The sequence below is a fragment of the Nyctereutes procyonoides genome, unplaced genomic scaffold, assembly GCF_905146905.1.
Source record: "Nyctereutes procyonoides isolate TBG_1078 unplaced genomic scaffold, NYPRO_anot_genome, whole genome shotgun sequence".
In the NCBI taxonomy this organism is placed as follows: Eukaryota; Metazoa; Chordata; class Mammalia; order Carnivora; family Canidae; genus Nyctereutes; species Nyctereutes procyonoides.
Window position 1 is genome coordinate 17,149,842 of NW_026575159.1, and position 19,229 is coordinate 17,169,070.

Consider the following 19,229-nt stretch of genomic DNA (forward strand, 5'->3'; position numbering starts at 1 on the left):
GAAGAACCCTGAGACTTGGTCATGGAAAGGCCTGGAGTCTAACCTAAGTGCTTTGTGGCAGGCAGGATTCCAAGATGACCCCGAGCAGCCCAGCCTCTGAATGACCCCCTTCCTGAGTGTGGGTGAGACCTGCGAATATAAGCCTTTACCCCCCCACCCATGATTGTGTTGTGTTAATATACAAAGGATATTTCACAGACATAATTAAGGCCTGTAATTAGTTGAGTTGATCAAAAGAGATATTCTCCTTGCTAGGCCTGATCTTACCTGTAGCAGGGACACCAGAATTACTTTTAGGTTTCCACTTGTATCAGCTTTGACATCTGATTCAAGGCTCCTGTCAAATACTTGAGAAGAAGAAAAAGGGAAAGAAGAAAGCAGATGACTTCATTTCCCAGAGGTATTTGGAAAGGAACATTCTTTATCCAAAGTCAGAACAAAAGGTCACTTACACCTTTGGTAGGCTTCCTTAATGGCCATGATCTCCTAGGAAGGGTGATAAAAGAAAAATCAATACTCCAAGGTGGGGTTAATCAGTAGGAGACACAGAGACACACAGAGGGAAGTGGCTGGAGCCTGTCTCTGGATGCAGGATGCCTCCCTGACTTCCTCCAGAGAGGGCCACCCCGTGGCTCAGGGCCTAGCTCTGGGGTGGGTCCCTGGAGGTGTGAAACAGCCCCCCCCCCCCCGCAAACGCTCCAAACCACATGAGTTACCACATGTATACACTCTCCTTAGTTCAAAGCAAAGCTCCTACAGCTAAGCTAACATTGCACTACCTCCCTCACCCCATCTCACATCCCCCCACCCCCCTCAGGTGGCCAGTGTCACAAGTTCAGTGGGGACCTTCCCAGGTATTTGTCTTCGCATTTATATACAGATAGACGTGCTACTGAAAATCTACGGAGCTGTTTTGGGAATGTGTTTGAAAAGTGGAATACTGCATATGTTGTTCTTTGACTTAACTGTTTTCACTCACTAATATGTCTTGGAGATCCAGCTTTGCTTATACCTAGCCGCCTAGGGTTTTTTAAGTGGACACAAAATGTTCCACCCCACAGTAAGCCACAGTTTATTTAGCCAGCCTCCCTGATGGATGGACATATAGGTTGTTTCCAATTTTTCTCTACTTGAAACAAAGCTTCATTCAGTAAACAATGTGCTGCACGCAGGAGGGCAAGCTTCTCTCTCAATTGTGTGCTGGGAAGAAGTGCTTTGTATTTCAAGGACTCATGCTGCCTGGCCCCATCAGGAGCTGCCTCAATTTACCTTTAAACCAGCAGTGTCTTAGAGCAGGTGTTTCCCCAGAGCTTCCCTGGCAAGATGTCTAAGAGAGTCAGCGGGCAGGCCAGGGAGCAGGTGGGGGGGGCAGTGAAAGATGAGGAGCCCAGGAGGCAGGGGGACGTAGGAGCTGGTGGGGGCTGACCACTCGTTCCCATGCATCTCCTCCTGTTCTCCTCCTTCCAACCTGCCGCCAGGATCTGCCTAAACCTGAGGCCTGCTCTCTTCCTACTTTTCTTCCCTTTACTATTACATCTATTTGATTAGGGGAAAACAAAAGAGCTTGTCTGTTGTTTGAGAGCAGGGCTTGAAGGAAACTAGACCAAGGGGGGAAACCACATGTGGTCAAGTAAGATTAGAAAAATAATAATCGGAACCTTCTTGCCCAGGCAGGCTGCCGATTGCCCCAATACTAGATGTCTCCTGGCGGGACTGCAGTGTTTCCAGAAGGTGGGAGATGTTGAGTAAGAACACTGACCCTTCCCTAAGGCTGGGCCCTGAATGGAAACTCCTTGAAATGGGGGGTTTGATGATCTTGTGGAAAAAAGAGAAGTCCAGGGATGCTTAGGAAAGGGGCTTTGGGGTTTAAGCTGTAGCTTGGAGCATGGTGGCACTTTAAGAAACATGCTGGAGGGGCACCTCAGTGGCTCAGTGGTTGAGCATCTGCCTTTGGCTCAGGGCATGATCCTGGGGTCCTGGGATCAAGTCCCCCATCAGGCTCCCTGCATGGAGCCTGCTTCTCTCTCTGCCTATGACTCTCCCTCTTTCTCTGTGTGTCTCTCATGAACAAATAAATAAAACCTTAAGAAAAAGAAAGAAGAAGAAAGAAAGAAAGAAAGAAAGAAAGAAAGAAAGAAAGACAGACGCTGGATAGCACAAGCTGAGCAGAAGGAGTCAACCCAGTCGTCTATTCTCAAGGCTTTTAAAATAGCATTTTAGCATCAAAGCTCTGTTGAAGCTTTTCCTTGCTGTCTGCTTCAAACACTACTTCTGTTTCCTACCTGGAGGCTCAAGATTGTTGGGACTCTCCGGCATTTTCCCTGCTGGACTTCCCATTCTACAGGGCAAGTGGTTGTGGAAGAGGGAAGGGGTCTCCCAATAATGATTTGCAGACCCACTCTACTCTCGATGGATCCCTTGGGCCTCATGACTTCTGGACCCAAAGACAAATGGGCTTCTCTACTAAGGCCTTAACAAAGGCTCTTTTCAGCTCCTGAAATGGCAGCATGTGCCCCAGGGAACAAGGGGAGAAGTCTGCTGAGAGAAGCAGATGGAAACCTCCAGGAAGGTGCTGGCAGCCACCAGGGGAGTCACTGGGATCCCCTCTGCACCACCTGCCTCCAGGCCTCTTTGCAGTCCTTTTTGTACTCTATGCTAGATGACAGCCACGGACAAGGCAGCTGCACAAACATGCTTAGACCACTTATTGCATTACTCGTGCCAGAAGACCCACAAAGTCAGGCGGGCAAGAGGAAAGTAGGATCTTGCCTCCTGCATATAAAACTATGCATTCCTTTTGGAGAAACAAAAGCGGCGTTGACACAGCTTTTCTGGAAGGATCTATTCTGTCAAGCCAGAGGCAGCAGCACCAAGATTGACAGCCAGAAGATTGGGAGAGGGATCCCAATCTTGGCACGGGCCAAGTAGACACGGTTCTGGCCAGATGCTTGCTCATCCCATGAGTGGAATGCAGGGAGTAGCTTTCCTTCTGGCTGCTGCAACTGTGTCTGATGGGCATGTGGGTGCTCCCTCAAGGGCTGGGGCTGAGGGCTTGGCTGGAACTAACCTTATTGGTTCTCGTGCACAAGATCTCGATGAGCACTGCCTCATCTGTGCCCAGACCTTTCATGGCCTTTTGCAGCTGCCGGGCATCGTACTCGCTGGGGCGGTCCAGTAGGGCCAAGGCTGTCTTCTCAAAGTTCCCACTCAGGTCACTCTTGAACACCTCCTCCAGGTCCTGTAGGAAGACGGCAAGAGCCCTGACTGGGGAATGGCCCAAAGCAGAGGGACAAGTGTTGCTCTCTCTATTGCTTGGCCTTAGGGTCAACAGGAAAACTGCCACGGATACAGTGGGGGAGAGAGCTCTACTGGCATGAGTGACCTGCTCTGGAGGACGCTGGAAATAATTCACCTTCCTATCCATCTTCTCCCAGAACTGGCAGAGAGGCAGAGAAGATCCCTTACTCAGGGCGGGAGACCCCAAAGATGAATCACAACAACAACCAGCCTTTGCCAGACATTTTGGGATTCAGAGGGCCCTCTCACTGATCTTCAGAAGAGCCCTGGCAGGAGAAGTATTGGCATCATTCCCGTTTACTGACCTCAAAAAAATGAAGGGCTTGCCCCCCAGCCCCAACCCTTGCTCAACTAGAAAGGACTGATTATCTCTAGAGGGATCAGATCATTTGTCTTCGAAATGGGAATGGTTTTGAGAGTGAAAGGGGCAATGATAAAGTAGCAATCATTGCAGGGGCATAGCAGGAGTAAACGGGGACCACCCTGGGCATGCCAGAGGTACAGCCACTTTGGTTAACTTGTTAAATCTGGAAAGGAACACACGTGGGAAAGCACTCAGGTAGGGAGAAGAAATGAAGGACATGAAATGCCTGTTTTTAGCAAGTGTCCATCATCATGGATGTTTTCTGGCAAGTGCTGTCTTATTAGAGGCAAACTGCCTGCCATACCTGTGTCTCTCTGACATGGGTTAATGATGAATGGGACATGAAGTGATGTTCAGTCTAACTAGAGTTGCCAACGCCCCCAACTTTAGTGAAGGAGCTCAGAGCAGGACCTTCATGTCCAGCCGGCCCCGTGTGGGTCAGACCACAGGACCCCCCGGAGCAGCTAGCATCTGAAGGACCCAAATTACAGCACGGAGTTGGTCTGGCCATTCAGCAATGCTGCATGATGGCTAATGACACAGTCACAGCAGCTGTGTGACTTTGGAAATGTACTTTCACCAGCTGTCAGTTTCCTTCTCTGAAAAATGGGGAGATAATAAGATTCATCTCTTAGGGTTTTGTGGAGAGAAAGCTGAGAAACAATCTGTTTCAAGCCCAAGCACAGTGCCTGGGACACTTAAATGTTTAATTAATGAGTATTATTATTATTATTATTATTATTTCACACCAAGAGGAACCTTCTAAGAGGCTAATCCATGTTACTCACATGAACCTCTGATCTCTGAGCCTGGGAGAAAAACCTCAGAGATTTTGCCTTATGAGGGGGATCTGCAGTCTTATGTGGGGGCCGTGGTATTACTGCCTCTGTCTTAAGGCAGTTACCCCATCTAGTGCTGCAATCATTACAGGGACATGAGAGGAATAAATGGGGCCCTTTGCTGAGCACTCTACAGTGTGGATCCACCCAAATATTGGTCATGTCTCTTCAGGTCAGATGAACATTATATAGAACTGCAGAGAAGTCCCAGCTGTCTACTCTTACAAGCCACAGGCATGAAAACAAATCCTTGTATGTTTACATTCTGTTTGGACACAGAAGCTGGCTCAGGATGTCTCAGTTCTAATCCTGGTTTTCTTGCTCACTAGTTGTGTCACCTTGGGATGTGTGTTCTCTTTGGAGCTCAGTTGACATGGGGACTTGGATTTGTCCCCTGCCAACATCTCCATGCTTCAGATGTTGATTCCAGATCACCTCCTTGGCAGTCTCAGCTATCTGAGACAGGTGTGAACAGGTGTGTAAGCAAAGATTGGCAGGCTGTTGGTATTGTGGTTTGATGCTAGAGCATGCCCACTTTCCTATTAGCAGAGCCCCTAAGTTACTCTGCTTTACATTCAAGCTTAAGAAGCCTGATCTGACTTTCCACGTTGGTAGAATGGGGGATAGACATGGCACTTGAGAGGCTGTTATACTTAGGCACGCTGACAACGATAAAAGTTCAATGTCATTCAATTCAGCTCCCTGCAGCTGAACTGAAGAGTCATTTATTTTCATCAATGTCATCAAGGAATGACATTGGCAAGCCTGATTGTGAGGAGAGAAGCAGAAAAACTATAAAAGCACAGCCAGGTGGGCCAGGTAGTGTGGAAATAAATAGCTCCTCTTCATGGCAATGGGTTCTTCAGAAGTGGATGCTGCCCTTGGAGTTAAAAGACTGGGATTGGATGTTGGTTCTTTTGCTTATTAAGTGAGTAATTTTGCGTGAGCTTCAGGTCATACAGAGGAGCCCCAGGTTTCCTCTCTATAAAATGGAAATAGCCATACCTAGGAGTGCTTCCCTTTACTGATATGTATGCCATCAGCCATCAGCTTGATTCTCCCAAAAGCTGGGAAGTAAGCTAAATGACCATTTTCATTCTGTGTCTGAGGACACCAGGGCCTAAAGAGATTGTTGCCTGCCCAGTGTCAAATAAATAAGAAAACCCATCTCTGTATCTATTTCTACAGAGTAAAGGTCTTATAAATATGGATTTAAATACAGCCTAATGATTAATATTCGGTTTGCATGCTAATAATTCTAATGACATTAAGAAAAGGTTAAATTGTGTTCATCATAAATCAATAAAGAAAATAGCCTAATGCATACTTATAGATTTCTATATATAACACCATCAGCAACAACAAAAAGAAGGAAAGAAAAGACACAGAAAGAAAGAAAACAAGTATTCATGCTTAACGAAATGGAAGTTTGTGTTTTGTTTGTGTTTTTTCTTTTTAGTTTTCTGTCACAATCACTTATGAAGAATGTATCATTCTTGAAGGTCAGTGTATAGATGAAGAATTCTTGTATGAAGATCCACCTGTGAAAACTGGTTCTCAAGTCACTGGCCTACCAGTAGGTTAATATGTAGAATTAGACCAAAGGAGTAGAAAAATGGCAGAGGGATTAATTAGAAAAAGGAAGTCAATTTTCAAAAGGAGTTAAGGAATATTGATTTTATAGGCTATTAAGTTAACAAGGAAATTTCAGTTTCTCTGTGATCAATTAAAATTGTCAAGAAAAAAAATTTCATCTTTTTTTCTCTGGAGCTAACTCAGTAAAGCTTTAAAGATATTCTCTGCTGCCTTGGGAATGTAGAGAAAGCAGAGACCGCCTTGGCCAAGGCTGTGCTTGCAAGAACCCTTGGAATCACCTTGCCATACGTTGCCTTGTACTTCTGCTTGATTTGTTGCCTCTGATCTGAAGTCCTGCTTGATAAGATCTCAATGATGGCTGCTTCATCAGTTCCTAAAGTGCAAGAGAAAGAAACAAGGTCAAGAGTGAATAAGAAAGAAGATGGAGGTTGATTTTCATCAATTCTCAGGAAGCTAGGGCAGTGGTCAGAGGCTTTGGGGGAACCTAGATGGACCCTTTAGCTTTAAAGTCTTGTGGAGAAGTGTATTCTCATTCACTTGACAAATATCCATGAAGGCCTCACATTGCCTGAAGCACAGTACTGGGCATTGTGGCAGAAAGAGGAATGAGTACAGCCTTAATTTCATTCCTAGGTCTATACTCAGGAGAGATGAAAACAAATGTTCACATAAAGCTTGCACACAAATGTTCATTGCTGCACCATTCATGATAGCTCAAAGGTGGAAACATCCTGAATGTCCATCAACGGACAAATGGATGAACAAATGAGGTATATCCATACAACAGAGTATTATGTGACCAGAAAAAGAATGAAGTACTTTTACATGCTACAATTTGAATGAACCTTGGAACATCATGCTAAGTGAAAGAAGCCAGTCACAGAAGACCACATATTATAATTACTCCATTCCTGTGAAAGTGTACGATAGGGAAATCTATAGAGTAGAAAAGTAGTGTGTGGGGATGGTGTGGGTAGGGGAGTAATAGCTAAAGAGTAGGAGGTTTCTTTCTGAGTTGATGAAAGTGTTCCAAATTGACTGTGGTGATGCTTTCATGTATCTGTGAATATATTAAAAACCATTGAATTGTACACTTTAAATGGGTGACATATTGTATGTGAATTTATACCTCAATAAAACAGAAAATCTAAAAAAAAAAAAAAGTATAGTCTGTTCATTAGCCTCCAGGTACTTAAAACTGGGTGGAAGAGATTAAAATAGAAGCCCAAATTGCTACAAGCCCATCCATAAACTTGTCAATCTCAAGAGAGAAGTCCTAATAGGGACCATGATGGCCGTTTGCCTTGTTAAACTCCTATTATGCCTTTAAATGACATTCTTTCTAAAAAATTTTCCCCCTGATCCTCCAAGTAATATATGCTCATTGTAGGCAATTTGGTCAGTACCAGAAGCCATAATGAATAAGAAAGAAGAGGGGAATATCCTTTTTAGAATATCCTTTAGAATATCCACAGAGACAGGATTGGAAAGATGATCCATGTGTAGCAGGTGTGGGAATGAGAAAGACTAAACAGCAAACTCTGATTTAGACTCTCCAGCCCAAGGGACGCCTGGGTAACTCAGTGGTTGAGCATTTGCCTTCGGCTCAGGTTGTGATCCCAGGATCCTGGGATCAAGTCCCACATTGGGCTCCCCAGAGGGAGCCTGCTTCTCCCTATGTCTCTGCCTCTCTCTGTGTGTCTTTCATCCATAATCAAATAAAATCTTAAAAAAAAAAAAGATTCTTCAGCCTAGATTCAAATTGACTTATCAACTGTATGATATATGTCATATATATATATATATATATATATGCGCACACATACAACACTGACTCTTGAATAATACAGGGGCTAGGGGTACCAATTCCCCTCACAATAGAAAATTCATGTGTAACTTATGAATCCCCCCAAATTAAGGACTTAAGTAATAGTCTACTATTGACCGGAAGCCCTACTGATAACATTAAAAGTCAACACATTTTTGTATGTTTTGTGTTTCATATAATGTATTCTTACAATAAACTAGAGAAAAGGAAGGGTTACTGAGAAAATCATAAGGAAGAGAAAAATATATTTGCAGTACTGAAAAAAACTGCATATGATGGACCCGTTCAGCTCAAACCTGTGTTGTTCAAGGGCCAACCATATATGAAGATATCATTAAGTCATTAAATGTGTGATTTTGCTGACATTTTGTAAAGGACAGGGGCTGAAGGAATTGATTAAAAGAAAAATGTTATGTTTATAGGACTCAGATTGACCAAGATCATGGAAGGTGGTATCTGAATGATTGAGGTTTGAAAGCCTGTTACAGAATTGAGGAGTTTTTGGCCACAAAGTCACAGTGAGAGTGCCACGTAAGGATGGAGAATTGGATAGATGGGTCTATAAACCCAGGAAGAGCTGAGGCCTCCAGAAGCAGGACAGAAGCCTGGGACAGGTCCCCCCTAGTGCCTTCAGTGGGGAGTATGGCCTGCCGACTCCTTGACCTCAGACCCTGGCTTCCAGGACTAGGAGACAGTAGGTTAATGTTCTAAGCCACCTGGTTTGTGGTACTTGGTTACACAACCCTTTGAAACTCATATGCCCACTATCCTCAGCAGTATCTCAAGCCTTCAAGAAAGGAACCCGGGGCACCTGGGTGCTTTAGTAGTTGAATGTTTGCCTTCGGCTCAGGGCACGATCTCGGGGTCCTGGGATTGAGTCCCACATCAGGCTCCCCGCAGGGAGCCTGCTTCTTCCTCTGCCTGTGTCTCTGCCCCTCTCTGTGTGTCTCTCATGAATAAATAAATAAAATATTTTTTTAAAAAGGGAGAAACAAAGGAACCCCAAACTCTCTCTTCATAGCCAGAATCTGGAGAGTCCTGCATTGGCTTGTTCCCCTGGCCACTCCCTGGGACTAGCACATGCTTGGTCTCCTTTGAATGGAACTGAATTAGTTGAACTTGTGTGATCGCTCCTACCCAGCTGAGAGATCAGGTCCTCAAGGAACAAGAGGGGCTAGATGCATTTGATGCGTTTTGGTGGAAGGATTGGAAGGAAGAGAAATCTGGGTGGTAGGTGGGGGAAGGTGTGGAAGGAGGAGTTGCCTATAGAGACGGGGAAGGAAATAAGAAGACTCAGTGTTTCTGCTGGCGAAGGCTAGAGGTGTTTTACCTCTGTCTAGACTCTGGCGCTAGTCCTCAGGGCAGGATGTGGGGAGACAGGGATGAGAGTTGTGTGGTGGTCCTGGCACAGCCACTAGCTTTGTGTCCTCAGATGGTGGTCCTGGCACAGCCACTAGCTTTGTGTCCTCAGACTGTTCAATGAGTCTCAGGGATTAGTTCCACCTTTACAATTCTGGGAAGACCTAGCTGTTTGATTCCAAGTGGAGAAACAGCAAATTCTAGGATGAGTTCATCTCCAAGAATAGTAGTGATTAGTTGCTGCCTAGTTCTGCTTCAGTTTGAGTGCTGTTATTTATGTTGTTCTTCATTTTTTCCTACAGTTCCACCTTTGTGATGGGGATCCAGTTACTTCCCCTGTGATGTGTGTTTTGTTTTTTTTTTTTTTAAACTTCTGAGTGCCAGAAATCTCACCTCAGAAGGGATTTCTTTTTCTTGTAAAACTCTCCTGAATCGGCCCCTTTCTTTCTGTGAGGGCTGCTCCTGCCCAGGTCCTGGGCCTCAGCATCTCAGGCCTGGAGCCCTACAGGTGTCATCCCTGGAAGGAGCCTTCTTGCCTCCCAAATGGCCCACTCATTGTATAGTGTCAGTTAGGAATCTGGGGCTCATCCCTGGCTCCCTCTTTCCCCTCACCCCACGCCCAGTTAGTTACCATGAAGATGGCACTATTTCACTTCCTTGGTATCTCTCAGACCCATCCATTTCTCTTCACCCTCACCTCCATCACATTACTCAGCAGAACCACCGATACCCAAATGGGGTTCCTGCATCTCCCACACCTTTTCCAACCACATTCACTGTTCCTGGATTGTGCTCACTTATGAGCAGCTCACCTGGCCATTCTTTTCTATCAAAGCTTGTAATATTGGGCTCTTCAAGTCCAGAAAAGTTTCAAGTCTTCAGTGGGATGTCCAAGGCCTTTTGGAGTGGTTCCTATTGCCTTTCAAAGTCATGTCCCTCCCACCCATCTTCTCCCAGGTTCTTCATAACCATGTGAAACTCCTAGAATAAGCAATGTTTTCTTTCTCACCTCCATATCTTTGCATGGGCTCTTCCCTCTACCTGAAACACCTTTGTCTTTGATCCTCACTTTCATTCCCGCTCTGCCTTTAGGACTCAACTCACTGAGCTTTCTTAGAATAGATGAGGCCTTCTGCTTTCTGTGTCCCTCACATGGCCTGTTCTCCTCTGTCCCATCTCTGCCGTGCCACACTGCAAGTCCCATGGGACAGGGGGGTTCGCTTACAGCTGTATCCACATAGAAGCCTCTCAATATTCATCAGATGACTTGTTGAATGCATGGATACAGTGGGATACTTGTTTAAATGCATGCATATATGGGTGAATGAATGAATGAGTGAATGGAGACTTTTGCATAGCATTATGGGATACCTTGTCTCTGCATTGGTGTAAGCTGCATGTGCCACTTGGGTGGGCTCTATGTAGCAGGGACCAATTGGAAATCTTCCACTCTGATGCCACAGTCAACCAATAGCTGGATAATTCAGGAAAGTAAAAATTTTAAAAATAATACTTTTTAGATTTTCCTTCCTGGAATGCTTTAGAAAGTGAGACCGGAGACCAGAGCAGTTCTGGGATGGCTCAGCAACAGCCTGGAGGTTAGAGGAGAGTCTGGAATGACCAGATTTCCCTCAAGCCCTTTGAATCTGGGTCTCGGGTTTATCCTGGGAGCCTTTCCCACTACCCAACCAAGAAGTGATTTACTGAACAATGACCTCATTTTACATTTCACAATATGTGTGTCATATAAGCAGTCTGTGCTGCTGAACAATTTCCTGTAAACATTTACAATGGTTTGAGGCACTGGGGCCAGTCCCCAGTGGTTCTGGGAAAGAGTTTTTAAAAAAACAAGAAGGAACCTCAGCCCTGCCTGTGCATCAGACACTGCAGAGTAATTATACAGTAGAGGTCAGGCCCAGGGTGATAATCAGCCTTGGGAGTGCCAGAGGGCCTCCTCGCTTTTGCTCTCCCAGCAATTTTCTGGGAGGAGACTGAGGCTGAGTTTCGGCAGGATGGAGGCCACTGGGTTTGAAGTGCCCTCCACTTCACACCAGGGGCCCATGTGCCACGTGAGTGGTCTGAGCAGTACGCTGGTGGCGGGGGCTTGGCTTCCCTCCCTGGGCTCCACATGCCAGCCCCCAGCAGCCTGGCTGAGCCAGGGGCTGTGGGCTTCCTAGTCCTTCAGTGCTTCCTTTGGAAATGGAAGTGGAGGGAAAGTAGAGGAAGCAACAAATGGGGAGAACTTTGGCTGCCAGGGAGGCTCATTGCTTTTCACTTGCTCACTGTATTCATTTCCTGAGGCTCCTATAATGATTACCACAAACTCTGTGGCTTAAAAAGGCAATATATTCCCTCACAATTCAGAGGCCAAAAGTCTGAAATCATGATGTCAGCAAGGTCACACTCCCACTAGAGGCTCTGGGGTCAAATCTCTTCCTCACCTCTTCTAACTTCCGGAGACTGCCATCAATCTTTAGCTCTGCTTCTCAAGCATTACTCACTCTCTGCTTTGGCTCCACATGACCTCTCCCTGGGTATCTGCTCTTTTTCTGCCTCACTCTCTCTCTCTCTCTCTCTCTTTTTTTTTTTTTTAGAAAGTTTAATTTATTTATTTAATTACTGCACCCAGTGTGGGACTTGAACACAACCCCAAGATCGAGAGTCCCATGCTCCACTGACTGAGCCAGCCAGATGCTCCTCTTCTGTTTCTTTTAAGGACATTTGTCAATAGGGCCCATGCAGGTGATCCAGGTTGATCTCTTCTCAAATTCCTTAACTTAATTACATCTCCAAAGACCCTTTTCCCGATTAAGGGTCTGGGTGGCATATCTTTGGGGGGACGCCATTCAACCTGGTATACCCTCAGTGATGAAGAATAAAGGCCACTCAAGGGTGGGCCTCCTCACTGCCCATACTGATCTAAGGGCCTTTGTGGGGATTTTGGATCTCAGCTTATTGTTCAAAAGGAGCAGAGTAGCATGTAATGAGAGCGTAAGAAGTGCCAAGCACTGTGCTGCCTCCTTATCCTCAGCACCTTTCTGTAACAAGGGATTATTAACCCCACTTTGCAGTTCAGAAAACTAAGGTCACAGCATCAGTAGGTAGCAGAGCAGGGGCTCAAACCCAGGTCCAAAGTTCATTCCCATGCCTGGCGAGGGGTAAGAGAATTGGGCTTGGGGTCACAAGATCTGAGTCCTAGGCCCAGTTTGCCTCCAGTGTGTCTTGAGCGGCATTAACCTCTGTGGATCTCAGATGGTCTAGTCCTTGCTCCCCAAAGCGTGGTTGCAGGACCTGTAGCATCAGCATCCCCTGGGAACTTATTGGAAATGCAGGATCTGAGAAACCACCTAGAATTACCAGTCCGAATCTGCGTATTAACACCCTCATGACTCAAATGCACATTTGAGTTATGCTGAGTGAAGTGAGTCAATCGGAGAAGGACAAACAGTGTATGTTCTCATTCATTTGGGGAATATGAATAATAGTGAAAGGGAATATAAGGGAAGGGAGAAGAAATATCAGAAAGGGAGACAGAACCTAAAGACTCCTGACTCTGGGAAACGAACTAGGGGTGGTGGAAGGGGAGGAGGGCGGGGGTGGGGGTGAATGGGTGACGGGCACTGAGGGGGACACTTGACGGGATGAGCACTGGGTGTTATTCTGTATGTTGGCAAATTTAACACCAATAAAAAATTAATTTATTAAAAAAAAACACCCTCATGACTCAAATGCACATTAAAGTTTGAGAAGTCATGAACTAGAACCAGGGTAATCGCCATGGCAGCTTTTCCTTCTGGAGCCTCTTTCTGTGTCTCTTTGAGGGAGAATGACAAGCTGCAGGTTCATTTTACAACAATGTAAAATTTCAGAAATGATAATAGGGGTTAGGTCTATGCACTCTTGGGTTTAAGACATTCTTCTCAGAAGGCCCAGCAGAGGGTCACAGAGTCCCAAGAGGAAGGTCTGACAAAGAGTGTCAGTGTAGGGAGAAGGGTAAAAGGCTGTTCTGGGTTAACCAAGACCCAGACCATATGCATCATTAGGACCCAGGAAAGCAGGGGCAACAAATAAATAAGGAAATCTGTAACATTTATGTTATTTGGAAAAATTAAATATCATTTTAGAATACATCATTTTTATTTTGAATTGTGTAGGAAGATGAATGGGTGGGGAGTGCTCATAATCTTTTTGATGAGTACAGCCCTTAGACCCACTGCGGCCCACACAGTGGATACGTGTGGCTATGGAGGACATGAAGTGTGGCTGGATCAAATTGGAATGTTCTGTAAGTATAGAATACACACTGTCTTTTGAGGACTTAATGTGAAAAAAAAAAAAGGTTGTCAAATATCTCATTAATAACTTTTACATTGTCTGGTGAGATGATATTTTTGATATAGTATTGACTTAGCTAATGCATATTAATAAAATTACTTTTACCTGCTTTTTAAAAAAATTGACTTCTCAAAAATTTAAAATGACCTATATCACTCACCTTTGTGGCTATGGGACAACATGGCCCTAGACATATAAAGCCAGCCCTGGTAGGGCTGGTATATCAATGAGATGGGTGCACAGTCTTGCAGACAAATTTTGCCAATGATGAAATTTTGCTTTGGCTTGCACTTTTTTTTAAAAAAAAGGATTTATTTATTTGTTTGAGAGGTGGGGCAGTGGGGGACGGTAAGTAGGAGAGAGAGAATCCCAAGCAAACTCTCCATTGAGCACAGAGCCTGACGTGGGGCTCAATCTCATGACCCTGAGATCATGACCTGAGCCAAAACCAAGAGTCAGATACTCAACTGATTGAGCCACCCAAGATGCTCCTGGCTTGTACTTTTTAATAGAGATTGGAATTCTAGAATTCTAAACCTTCAACCAAATCACAGCTTTCTGAGATGGCCCTAGTTTTCAATCACCCCACCCTCATTTCCTAACTCTCTGAACTCGGGCAAGATATTTAACCTCTGATCCTCAACATTTTCTTCTGTTAAGCCATTAGAAGGCAACTTTATAGCGTTATTGAGAGGGCTACACAAGATGACATGTATGCGGTGATCAACTTAGCACTTGGCACGCAGAAGGTGCTCTACAACAGTAATCAGCACAACAGTGGTCCCACCTTGAAGCCTCATCCAAAAGGGATAAAAAAACCACAGATTTTGGCATTCAGTAGGTGTTCCATCTGTGCTTTTTGGACTTAACCCACTAAGTGGCTAAGAATGCAGGAATTTATCATTAACTGCAGCTGAGTTATTCCCACCTCCACTACACTCCTGTCTCCAACCCACATCCAGGTGTCAGGACCTCACTTGAGAGGCAGCAGGGAAACACCTGTGATGCTGGCCTAGCCACTCAGCAAAACTCAGAACTATAAACATCCTGCCACTTCCAGGCAAACATGGCTCCCGGCAGCTGTTGTCTAATTACAGCATGAGCCAGGTCAGGATATGAGCGAGAAGCAGCTCCTCTCTGCTGAACTTTCCTCTGATGTCCCCCTAAACCAAGCAAGTGAGTTGTCATCTTTCATTTCCAGCTCCTTCTCCCTCTGACGTATTCAAGAACACTTACTATATAGAAATACCTTTTACTGCTTTCCTACCAGATCTTCTCCAACCCTGACTCTCTTGGAACTTCTCCAACATTTCTTGGGGGAAGACAGGCTATTTTATTCAGATAGTTGCTTATATTGAAGCAAAATATCTCTTAGAACTTCCACTATGGATCCCAGTCCTTTCCCTGGAGTCACACAAAGAATTTATGGCCATATTTGTTCTACCACAGTACCCATTCCTAAGAAAGTAAATCTTCACTAACTTACTTCCAAGTAAAAATCTAGCACTTGTTTTTGCAAAATGATATGCTGAGTGAAAGAAGCCAGTCATAAAAGGTCACGTACTGCATGATTCCATTTATATGAAATGTCCAGAATAGGCAAATCCATAGAGACAGAAAGCAGATTATGATTGCCTGAGCCTGAAGGGAGTAGGGGGTGGGGAGTGGGGAGCAGCTACTAATAGAAATGGGGTTTCTTTTGGGGCAGTGAAAATGTTCTGGAATTAATAATGATGGTTACTGATCCTGTGACTATACTAAAACCCAGGTTTCTGGGACTAGAAACTTGTTTCAACAGAGACCTCCTTGGGTCTCAGAGCCTCTCCTCATGGCCTTCTTTCTAGATGCTCTCCCCCTCATCTCACCTTGTTACTGGGGTTACCTTATTCCTCATCCTGATCTCTTTCTTGGCCATACACTTACCTTAGGCATCAACAAAAATGGCTCCTCTGGTTTTGACCTTTGATTCTTGGCCTTGGTCCCAGTTTTATGTTTACTTAATCTACTTCTAGATGCAATCCCCAGATTCCTAATCCAGCTTTCATTAGCCCCTATTTCCCACCACCTCTCATGAAAGGGATCAGAGGGGCTTAGATGACATTAGGATTGCATGACTACACTCCTCATGAAGTTTCTTCTACCTCAAGGTCAAATTCAACGTCACAGTATCCCATTTTTAACTATCATATTGAATATTGAAAAGCATTAGGATCTGATTATAGTCTGGGGATCTTTTACAAAGAGAACAACTAAAAGTAATTAACTTAGGTTAGCTTGGAATGCACATGGTCATCTTCCTAAGATCATGGGAAAATTGGACATGAGATCAAATTTAATCAACTTCAAAAGTAAATTAAAAAACAAAATATATCTCATACCCATTCCTTTGCAGGCTTTGTTCAGCTTTTTGGCATCCTGATCCACATCAAAACCCTGATGGCTTTTCGCTTTGGCCTGCAGAAAATAATCGAAAAGATGAGTGGACAATATAGGCATTCTTGAATTATCTCTGGCTGACATTGGTAGCTACTTGGAAGATGACTAAGTCATCCAAATGAGAGACCAGCTGCCACTTTACACGTGGCTACATGTGGAAATCAGCTGGGGAAACTCTGGCCCCAGAGAGATGACTGGTACTCCTTGGAGCCAGCTGGCCCTGGATGACCATTGAGAATGGGCCCCTCTGTTCATAAGGACAATCAGCCTGGCCATCTCTGGGATGAGATATTTTGACATCAATCCTACCTTTGTGTGACTGCCTCTGAAACAGACAATAATACAGTGGGCCAATGTCCTGGAATGCTGGTTCTCCCCTTTTGCCATGAGACACAAGTATATCTAGGGAATAGGTGTTGCCAGGCAGAGCTGAGGTTTCTAGGATCTTATCACAGATCATTCTGTGACCTGGGCTAAAGCTTTGCCACCTACACAATGAGAGACACAATATTTAAAATTTGCCAGAGATACCTATGGAGCAGCAATAGCAGAGTTACTGGTTTTTACTGTTCCTTGGGGAGAGAACATTCTACTTAAACTAAACTAGTGTTTCTCAGACTTTGGTCATTGACATAACACATACACCAATTTGTCCACAGCTATTGAGGTCTATGTTATTATTACTTATTATTTTTCTTTCAGCTGACCTACTCGATTTTTACTTAAAGTCATTTTTAAAAGGAAATTCTCTATTAGCCCTAAAATGGAAAATCAGTATTGGTTGCCTAAACAAAAGGTCAGCATAAAAAGAAATACTTTACTATTAAAAATGTAAAGATGTGAGGTTAATTATAGTGACACAACTAGTAGCTTTGAACAGATCCCGTGTTTTCTCAGCTCTTGGCCTTTCCTCACAGAGATTCTCTTTAATGACCTGTGTTACTTATTTCCCATTCTTCAGTGAAGTCTGGTTTAAGTGCTACTGTCTGCACCACCCACCCGATTCCCCTCTTTTACCTTTCATTTCCTTTGGCCCCTTTGGGGAAGGAATAGGAAACCACATAAGGCACAGTAGACATGTTCTGTTTGGCTGGCATTGCGATTCCTTTGGGGGCTTCCCTGTCCTCCATTTTTTGTGTGTTCATTGGGGCTGCAGTCATGAGGCTCGAGCCCCCTTTGTCCTGCCCTTAGGTGGGCATAAACCCTGTCAGTCTGGCAATTGTGACTGGCTCAAGAGTGGGAGTATAACCCAAGCAGGGTCGGAGTCTTTTCTGAGATATTGAGGGAGAGAGAGAGAGAGAGAGAGAGAGAGAGAGAGAGAGATCTTCTGACTGGACTTGTTCAGCTGAGAGAATGAGTCTAGGCCTGCTGCAGGCCATCTTATCCTCTGCATGAAGAGGGTATGAGTTCAGAGCAAAGCAAGGCAGAGATAAAAAGAGTGGAAATATGGAGAGAGAAACAGAAACTGAATACCACTGTATAAATCCTCAGACACAGAAATGCCTGTTTCCTAATACTTCCCAGTTTTATTAATAAACTAACACTTTCTCAAAGTTAATGAGTTGGATTTCTGCCCTTGCAACCAAAAATGTTCTGTTTAATATCTATGGACTAGAGGAGGGCTGGCTTCTAGACCTTGGTTCAATGGAGAATCATGTAATCCTAGAGCCCAAGGGATCTTTTAGGGCCTCTGATCACCTCTCTGCTCTATGGACTCACTCCATGACATGGCCCATCTTGAAGTATCTATTTCTAAAGCATGGGACTTACATTTGTTGAGTACCTGCCACATGCCAATTTCTTGGTTTACAGAGACTTTTCTTCATTGTTAACCCAGAACAGTAGCCACTAGGAGTCTAAATATCCAGAGAAGGACATCTGGGTTAAAGTACGTTAGGGAATGTGTCTGAAAACTTAAGGGACATAGCACTGCACTGAGCTCAGATCCCCTCCTAACGCCCATACTATTAGTCCCGTGCACCATCCTGCCTCGTGTTCTAAGTATGACTGGAGCCTTTTTGTTTGGCACAGGGATGACATATCCCATTTTTCCTTCCAAATCTCTTTTGTGGTGTGAGAAAGCTATCCGGTGTTGCAGAAGGCTTGTTGGCAGGACCAGTGACATAATTTGCAGGGCTCAGTGCAAATAAAAATGTAGGATCCATGTTCAAAATGGATATAGAATGTTAAGATGGTGACATCAGAGCATTCAAGCACATGCGAGGCCTGTGTGGGGCCTATGTAACTGCACAGGCTGCATATGATAAGGCCTGTCCTGTCTGTTGATCGAATTCGCCAAGGGTAGGAGCGTTGGGTAGTAGCCATCTCAGAAGAGTGAATGGTGTCTGTGCTTTTCATTAGAAGTATTTTGTGGAGGGTTCAGGTAGTCAAGTAGAATTGAACCAGAACAGCAGACATCTCCTCTTAAGAAGCTGGTTCATAAACTGTCCTCTTAGCCTCATCAGTGCTGGGTTTGGTGGGACACTTACTATCTGCCCCACTTCACATAAATTGAAACAGAGACACAGGGCTCTGTGAACAGCTATGTAGGTGATGTCCTGGCTAAAGGCAGAGAGGCTGGATTTCAGCTGGGGTTCTGTTTGCTAAGTCCTGTGCTGGCAGGGCTGCTTCTCCCCCAGAGGACACATTTTTTCCTCCTTTGCACAAAGATGCATCCAGGACTTGCAGAAGCCGTGTTGGGACTTGTTTAAGATCACTGGGCCAGGTGATGGCTGAGTTGGAACCAGGGCCAGCCTGGCTCTGTCAAATATGAAAGGGCATTCCATCCCTCATCCCCTGTTTTAGTAAGGTGGTTCCATGTAACACATAACACAGGAGCAAAAGGAAGGGGGGAAAAACCCTGTGAGCATGTCTAGATTATCCAAGGCTAAAAAAAGAATCAGGTAGTGTCATTTCATCCAAAATAACAGTGATATAGGGTGGGGTGTGTGTGGGATGGGCAGTGGGAGAATGTTGAACCACATGTTAGGAATAAAGATGACACTGAGACAACTTTTTCCTTTTTTGCTTAATTAAAAATGCAGTGTTTACTTAGTGAGACTCCCGTTGGACTTCTGACCGACCTATAGAGCTGTAAGATAAATTTATGTTGTCTTAAAAAAATCACAGCGTAAAAGTCTCTATCAGATGCACAACCATCAGCAGGGCAGGTGGA

The 19,229-nt window shown here is 44.6% G+C and overlaps 1 protein-coding gene across 2 annotated transcripts in view; it reads right to left on the reverse strand.

Moving 5' to 3' along the window:
- ANXA13 (annexin A13) overlaps positions 1 to 19,229 on the reverse strand; it is a 50,142-nt gene that overhangs the window by 13,309 nt on the left and 17,604 nt on the right. For both annotated transcript variants that reach the window (XM_055314181.1, XM_055314180.1), the window contains 5 exons: positions 15,997 to 16,072; positions 6,375 to 6,469; positions 3,068 to 3,238; positions 453 to 486; positions 268 to 347 (listed from right to left, as the gene is read on the reverse strand). In XM_055314181.1, coding sequence (XP_055170156.1) covers positions 268 to 347; positions 453 to 486; positions 3,068 to 3,238; positions 6,375 to 6,469; positions 15,997 to 16,072 — 456 coding nt within the window. The remainder of the gene's footprint in view (positions 1 to 267; positions 348 to 452; positions 487 to 3,067; positions 3,239 to 6,374; positions 6,470 to 15,996; positions 16,073 to 19,229) is intronic.